Genomic DNA, 8,439 nt, shown 5'->3' with positions numbered 1-8,439 from the left:
GAAGTTGATATTGTTGAAACGCCGTGATTTCCCTTTCGTAGTTCGGGTTTGAGTTTGTAAATGCTGTGACATGCGACTGGACAGGAAATAATCAGATTAATAAGAATCAGAAAAACGGAGAGTTCAATTTTTCTGATTCTGAATGCCATAGTGCGAATTAAAGTGTTCCCCCTCCAACATAACACACCTCCAAAATGTAAGTTTGGAGTTTAAACGCCTTGAATTTTCAAAGTGCAAAGATTGCTTACGTCTCATTCGTGTGAATCATCTTTGAAATAACCTTGCAACTTCATTTTCTAACTTTGCACGTAAAGCACCTCATTTCAGGCTTCCTCTCTTCATTCCGAACGTTTCGATTCCGAATATTAAGTGCATTCTTGCTACAATAATATTTTACTTCAGGGTAATGCGTATGTTATCCTTAGGACGGAATTTTCCGGATAACAGATAATGAAGCTCTTTGTTCTGTTATCGATCAACTTAAACTCAGAGTTATATTTCAGAAATAACAACTAAATGATTTTGTAATTACATTTATTTTCCACGTTGTAGACATTGCAAAAAGCCGAAATATTTTCGGTTAAAATCCCTTTTTAAATATTAAGCAAAACTGAGAGATATCAGACACTGAGAAAATGGTTTAATCGTTTAAATTAGTGTTCCCTTTGTTTGAAGTATGCAATGGCAGTAATCCACAAATATACAGTGCATAAATAGATTCATAAAGTAGTCATATCTTTACATAATCTAAAATTGAATTGGCATTCTAAAACTTCAATTAGTAGGTTAACAAAATTAGAAAAGACAAGGATATTGGTTTCACACTCGACTAGTATTTGCATAAGAAAAATGTGCGGGAGTAATCCCTTCGGCACTCCGAGCCTGCTCCCCCATGACCATGGCTGAACTTCTACCTGGACGCTGCCTTCCTTTACTATTCTCGTACCTTTTAGCTCCCTTTGTTTCCAAAGTATCCACCAATCTCTGTGTTGAATATATTCAACAGTTGATCATCCATTACCCTGTAGTACAGAATTCCGAAAATTTACATTTTTTTTTCTCCTCATCTCATCACAAATAACTGACTCCTTTTGAGACTATGACCCCTAATTGTAGGCTCCCCAGCCAGAAGAAATAGCTTCTCAATATTTGTCCTGCTGAGCCCCAAAACAGTTTTATGTTTCAATAAGATTTCCTTCGAAATTCCGAAAGGCCTACTTTGCTCACTCTCACTCCATTAAGCAATCCCCTCAATGCAGGAATCACTAGTGAACCTTTGTTGCACTCTATCAAAAGCACGTATACCGGTCCCTGCGTTATGAGACCCAAAGCTACACACAATATTTCTGGCGTGGTCTCAAAATAGCCCCATATATTTGCAAGTATTAATCCTTCCTTTGTCAATAAAGGCTAATATAACATTTGCTTCCCTCACTGCTTGCTGTACCGATATAGTGTTCTGCACTGTGTGTGCAACCATGTCCCTCTGAATCAATATTCCTCAGTCGCACACCATTGTTAAAAATATACTTTTCCATATCTCCCTACAAAGTGGATAACTTCATATTTTGCCACATTACAATTTAATTTGCCATATTCTCACACTTTCTATACCCCTCCGTAGGATCTTTGTGTATTCCTCACAGCTCAAGTTCCTAGTTACTTTGTGTCGTCAGCAAACTTAGATTCATTACTCGTATTGAAGTTATTGAGATGGGCTTTAAATAGGTTCTGCCTGTCATATAAAAATGAGCCGTTTAATCCTACTTTCTGTTTCCTGTCTGTCAACCAACCCTCAATCCATGTTAAAATATTACCCCAATCCCACGAGCCTAATTTTGTATAACAGCCTCTTGTGCGGTACCTCTTCTTTCTGAAAATCCAAATCCCATATCTATCCTATTAGTTATACTGTTAAAAAAACAGATTTCTCCGACACGATTTCGCTTGCAGAAATCTGTATAAACTTCGATCATCATACAGTGTTGCTGAGAGCAGTGTTACCTCATCCCTCATAACAGATTCCAACACTTCCCCTAAGGAACGACATGTGAACTACTGGTACAACAAGCATACGTGCTGTGTTCGAGTAGATCGTAGTAGAAATTCGATATGCGTTATTTTTCGACTGATGCAGGCTTCCACAGATTTTTAACTTTATTTCAATAGCTCTGGTGGTGTTCGGGGGAAGTTGTGTGTGTGTGTGTGTGTGTGTGGGGGGGGGGGGGGGGGGGGAGTGGTTGGTTGGTGATGTGGCACATAGGAGCATTTCCTCGACCCGTAATGATGAGGCAGTGTACTGCATACAGCCCCACTTTGGCTTTGTTAACATCCCTCACCCACTTTTTGTACAAACGTTAAATGTTTCGGCTGACGCCGTAACAATCAGTGAACCTGCGTGCTTCAGTATAGAGTTATTTACAGTGTACGGCAGCAACAGGGTCTCTCCTGCGCCTTCAATTCTTCGAACATAGCTTTACATTAAGCAGTACGATTATGTTTTGTGCCATCGCCCCAAATTACTAACGATTTTACATCTAATCAGACAGTATTCACGTCTGACTATTTGACTTTAATCGTTATGGCATTATCGGCAAGCTGGAAAACACGATGTATTATCCAATAAAGATAATATGTGTTAAAATTGACTTTACATGAGGATTCGTTGGGAACAGAACCATGGAGACGGGAACGGGAACAAATTTAGCTGTGGCAATAATTTGTAGAATCGTGAAGGGGCAACATTCCTATGCAAATAAGGCTGACATACTTATAGAAGTATTTACATATGAATTTAACTCCTGTCCTCTTGAACATGAATCGAAGCAGATTATAACTGTTTAACATCCACTGCAGGATTTTACTTTGTTGTTTGTGAGTAAGAGTTTGTTCTTTTAAAAGTTAACTAAACAGTTACACTACCGGCTATAAGATTTTAAAAAAGAATGCAGTGAGGAACATAATTTGCTTTAAAGCATGCTCCCTGAGGATTAAACTCGCACATAAAATTTACCAGCCCATCTAATTATAATGATTAATAATTTTCGAGTCTAAACGCGCGCAGACCTACTAGAAAAGCACTAAAATACTAACAGTTGAAAAAATAAATACGAGGACTGGCTAATCTTTTATTGTTTGTATCCGTATAAGAGTAGTATAAATGGAAATTTAAATTTAAAAAATACAAGCACTTTAATTAGCTATCAAAATTTCTGTACTTTTCTCCTGTGGAAGGCATAACACACACTTTTGGCATTATGCCATAGTCACTGTTGCAAAAATTATTTACAGTTTCTCCTATCTTTCACAAGTGTATGAAATCATTTATAAATTCGATACTTGGTACAAACACTTCGAATCTGCTACTGCAGCTGTGGCTTTTTGCACTGAACCATAACACGTTGTACTTACTATCAAACTGGTTTGGTCAAAATATTTATAATACTAACTTGACAGAGAGGCACCACAGGATTGTAGACTAAAATAGAAGTCACGATAATTGCATCTCCCTCAACAACATTTTGTAGAAAAAGCAGAAGGTGTTGGAAAGACTGTCTATGCAGAATGGAATTCTGAGCTTTAATTTGATGCAGCCAAAACGTGTGTAAGAACGATGCTTAAAATGCTTTAATTGAGTACAATTCGAACAGCAACGTGATCATCTTGATGCACTAAACTGAGTTTCTGCCTCGATAATCTTACTCAGGGAATGAAAACAATTTCATAAAACCGGATATGCGTTAGGCAACACACTTCCACATCAAACGGCAAATTGATCCAACATCCAAGTGTGACTAATTACTTATTAAAATATAACAATGGTGAATCGGTCAGCGATAAGTTCCATCAGCTGGTGTTTGAAGAGAGGGAGAACAGTACAATTGAAAGGTGAAGCTGACATTAAGAGTTTGAGTGTAAATTCCACAAGAGTGACGCGTTTAAATCTGTAGACACGTGGCTCGCTGCAGTTTCAACGTCGGTTTGTAAAGTTCCGATGAAGAGAGAAGTCGTTTTGCCCTCACCATTTCAGCGCGTTATTCTTCTTGATTAACTTCAGAAGGTGATGGGGAACTCTCAATCTGTTTCTCGGCTTGTTTTACTTTCTCTTGTTCTGAAAGTTGCTCACTTGTAGGAATGGAGTTCTTCTTGGGACGACCTTTCGGCTTCGTCGGTGACTCCAGACCTCCACCTTGCAAAACCTTTTGAATGAAACTATAATTTAGCAACAACACCGTCTACTGGAAAACAGTTTCCTGGATGAAAATCCATGATGTAGAATACTTACTATTTTCTTCCACTTCATCCTTCGGTTTTGGTACCAGGTTTTCACCTGAAGTTGACTTAGACCCAAGGATTCTGCTAGGTCTATTCTGTATTTAACAAAATAAAAGTCAATACGTTTGGGCAAATCAAAATATAAAATTATTTTAAGTAGCAATGAACCGTCCCGCTAACAAAGGAGTCGATGTTACGATTGTTTCCTGTGTGAAACGGACTACAGATGTGTAAATGAAAACTGCACTTTAGAAATCTGTTGCACTTCACAATAACTAGTGGTGTAGGCAAAACCAAACTAAAGTTGGGCTTCTTGTTATCACCTCTTTCTCCTCCCTGCTTATAACAACCTTAAACCTGAAGGCGATATTCTGATTGACAAATTGCTCTCTTTGCTGTTAAAATGGATCAGCATGTTTAGGTTGTAGGGAGAATATTTGGAATGCCATGGTATACCATATCGATGAAATATTGCTCTCGCCGGTCTTTGTGTATCTCTTTCTGATGCTGCTGTTTGCTGGCCAGCACCTACTGTTGAATCGGTTTATTTACGCGTTTTCTATTTCTATCCTAATTTGTTTACGTCTGGATATCTCTATTGTTCACTGGAGGGGTCAGAGAAAACCATGAAAGTGATTACAAGCGAGAGGGTGTGCGGTTTTGCCATCTATTTTCAACCGAAAGCAAGTCGGCTTTGAAATAGTATACAATCCGATGTTGCAAAGTTAACTGAATACAATCCACTTCGCTCTCTACTGAGCTGCATATATGTTAAAGTTATGGGTTTTTTTTTCTGAAAAAGAACCTAAAAATAAACTATCAACATTCAAAGTTACCTGTCTGGTGTGGAGAGATATTTTTGCTTTTCAAATCGTTTCTCGAGTCCCATTAGTTGCAGTTCAGTGAAGACTGTCCGGCTCCTCCGGCCTTTTTTCGCTTTGTTTCCTGGTTCGGGCCCTTGGTCTAGCTTTGACCGGAGGTGCAGGTCGAGCGGAAGGTGAGGAGCTCCGTGGCCGCTGGACAGGCTCGATCCTCCAGATACCAACGATGAACCCAAAGGAGCGGCAAGGCTACACGAGATCGGACCCAGCGGGAACTTAAAAACTCCAGTGTGATCTGATTTCAGGCCAGCTGCAAGCATTCCGGGCACAAACATTACTGCTAATGTTGCAGTGAACTCCAAATTTGTACTTTAGTACATTCCAACTAAATATATGTCCATCGACACACATAAGGTTGCGCAGTCTATTTAGCAAAAGCCGATGTAATATAGCACTTTACAATAAATTTTCATTGTACTCTTAATCACATATAACTACGGCATGATTTAAACTTATCCATGAACGTGGAGACATCAGCTCTCCTGTGAGACAGCGTTACACTGCCATGATTAAACGATAAAAAAATTAAAATATATTCGTTCTTTGTTTTATGCAACAAGTAATATTTCGCAGTTAGTCCATACATTCAGTTAACGGCTGGTTATTAAGATCATTGCTGTCGAGTCAATAAGCATTTTTTAAAACATTGGACTCCTCTGTAGGAAATTGACCTTCCTTTACATGACTGAGCGTACTTCCACTTTAGTAACAAGTCATAAATGTTAGCCATAGCAGCAGCAGCAGCGCTACAATGTTGTCTTTATACGCCAGTTGTCTCAAAGGAAACAGGAAATTATTCAATTTACCACATCATTCACGAATTTATTTTCCATGATGTGCGATGACATTCCTCAGGATCTGGATTAAAAGATTGTTGTATTCGATTGTGTCTTATTTTTAATGCGATAGTGCGTTCAGCATTTCAAGCGAGGATTGGTTTGGGGCGGAAGGGTATTAAAGTTTGATACAATACTAGTCATTTATGCGTGTGTGTCTCTCGGCAGGGGCGAGATTCCCTCTTCAAACTAAATGCTGAGATTTTCCTATGGTTTTGGGGTTAGAATGCGTTTCGACCATCTATTTCCGATTGAGGTGCATGCCGTTTATTTTAGAAAAACATGGTTGGGACCTTGGACAATACTCTAAAGAAATTATACATCGGATATATTTTCTTCCTTAGATTACAGATACTATGTGAAAATATGCAACATTTCGTATACAATTCCAAACTTGCTGTAACTTCATTGCCTGGATTTCTGCAGTACGTTGTCTAGGCCTCTTCAAAATATGCACAGTATTGTGACCGACTGTTTCGATTACATTATCTGTTTAACTTTCTGGGATTGTTATGTGCGGATAGTTCCTGCGTGTAATATCTGTTGCATATCATGCGCCAAAATTAAATTAAATTGAGTGGATATTCCATCGGTGAAGAAACGCAACTGTCCACTAACTGTGGAAAATACTTCGGATGGGTAACACATAGAAACGTTTGGAGTCATTTGGAAAACACATTTTAAAAATGCACGAAGGAAAGCTGAGTGAGGAAAGGTTTCCACTTACCTAGATGGCCGTGGTAGGGCCGACTATTCAGTAGGGCATGGACCCCGAATTTGAGGAGCTCTCCCCCGTTCGCGGCTTTGCCTGAGCCTGGGGGCTCAGTCAGTATCTCCTCGATCATAAAGCTCCTGTACCGGTGAGACCTATAATCATGGATCGGCTCGTGAGGCAGGTAATGAGCTTCCAGCTCCAGGGGATTCTGCATCATTTTCTTTAACGCCACAATCCGCAGAGAAGGGGGGAGGGGGGAGGGGATGGGATATGGATGGTGGGGTGGGAAGGAGGGGGGGGGGGGAGGATGGATACCGACAATGCAGGTTGATGTTCCCGTCACTGCTGCGGCTGCACTCCCCCCCTCTGAATCCTGCGCCGTCCTGGGGCTCCTCAGTGCTCCCCGCCGCAGCGAGCTCTCATTTCGGCGAAGGAACCCGCTTCATGCTGACACACTCTCGGTTCAGGAAGCGGAAAGAACGGCGCGGTGCTGGAAGAGCGCGCGATCCGTTGTGTGCGACCGGCCGTCTCGTTGCTCGTTCGCTCGCAGTGATTTGCAGCTTTTCCGCACTTCAAAACCGTACGCTCTTGTCGGGGGAGCACCAGAGGTTTGCAACATCATGAACTCACGTGATTTCGCCTCTCTCTTTCTCGACACCCCCCCCCCCCCCCCCCCCCCCGCGCCCTGGAAGGAGCCACCCAGCATTTCATCCAGCCTATCGCAGCTCTCCTTGTCCCTCATTAACCAAAAAAAATCCCTGCTGCACTCAGACTTGGAGTGCACCCAGACGTTATGCTGCCTCTTGCTCCCAAACCAGTCCAATTTCCATCAGAACGAATGTAACCCTAAACTCAAATGCAGCAGAACGCTATTAATGAGCAGGATTGTTTGCTGGAAATCATAAGCATTAGACCATGTCTAACGTCAGACATTGCAGTGAATTCTTGCCTCACTTGGTGTGAAATTAGACGCCTGCTGGCGGTTATTGGCCACTTAACAGCAGCATTTGATTTGATTCAACATTTGCTGGAGGCCTGTCCTCCCAGTTAGTGGGGAGGGGACGGCGGCGCATGGCTATGATTTATTTATATTGCTCCGCTTCGTTAAATTTTCTAATCAGTTGCAAACGAGGAAAATAACGATACGCCAGGCACCAAGTAACGACAGAAGATGGGTTTTGTTGTAATCGGTAGCTCCTCATGTCACGTGTCCTCATGTCCCCACCCCCTCTCCTGCAAGGGGCCACTCTCCGCCGCCTGGAAATGGAAGATTCCAGCACAATGTCACTTGCCTTCCGCTGGACTGTCTCAAATCCTACCTCACTGGCGTGTCGTACAAATCAGAGGTGCTCATTGTGCCACATTTCTCGAATTTTCCAAATATGTTTAAAACTAAACGAATAACCCGCAACTCACAACGACGCTATTCTTTTGGGAGATTCCCACTCTCCGTCACCAGCCCATTTCAAGACGGGTTTCAACTTCTAGTGGAGGGGATTATACGTGAACACATCATTTGAGCAGCTGGACTCTATTGAATGTTCAGTTGCAAAGGACAAGCCTAGATATAAGAAATGTAGCTTTCGGAACAAGGGGACTGATTCCCTTATGATCTGGCAGGGGTTTGTGGCAATTGCGAGGTTTTTTTTAAAGTATCTAGAATGCAAACCGTCCTAAACCACAATCCCCGGAAACCTAGTTGCTCGATCGACAGAACTGTAGATGACAGCTC

At 41.4% G+C, this 8,439-nt stretch overlaps 1 protein-coding gene across 1 annotated transcript; it reads right to left on the bottom strand.

Annotated features, from left to right (window-relative positions):
- Positions 1 to 623: 623 nt before the first annotated feature.
- barx1 (BARX homeobox 1) lies at positions 624 to 7,320 on the bottom strand. The gene is made up of 4 exons (XM_043708582.2): positions 6,720 to 7,320; positions 5,112 to 5,406; positions 4,286 to 4,370; positions 624 to 4,199 (listed from the first exon to the last, which is right to left on the bottom strand). The coding sequence occupies exons 1-4, from the start codon at positions 6,922 to 6,924 to the stop codon at positions 4,035 to 4,037; spliced, it is 750 nt and encodes a 249-aa protein (XP_043564517.2). The 5' UTR covers positions 6,925 to 7,320; the 3' UTR covers positions 624 to 4,034.
- Between the last annotated feature and the right edge of the window lie 1,119 nt (positions 7,321 to 8,439).

The sequence above is a fragment of the Chiloscyllium plagiosum genome, unplaced genomic scaffold, assembly GCF_037043375.1.
Source record: "Chiloscyllium plagiosum isolate Xiang-an unplaced genomic scaffold, Cpla_swu_hap1 HiC_scaffold_14, whole genome shotgun sequence".
Lineage (NCBI taxonomy): Eukaryota > Metazoa > Chordata > Chondrichthyes > Orectolobiformes > Hemiscylliidae > Chiloscyllium > Chiloscyllium plagiosum.
Note: the sequence above shows the minus strand (reverse complement) of the source record. Positions and strands in the feature narration are given on the sequence as shown.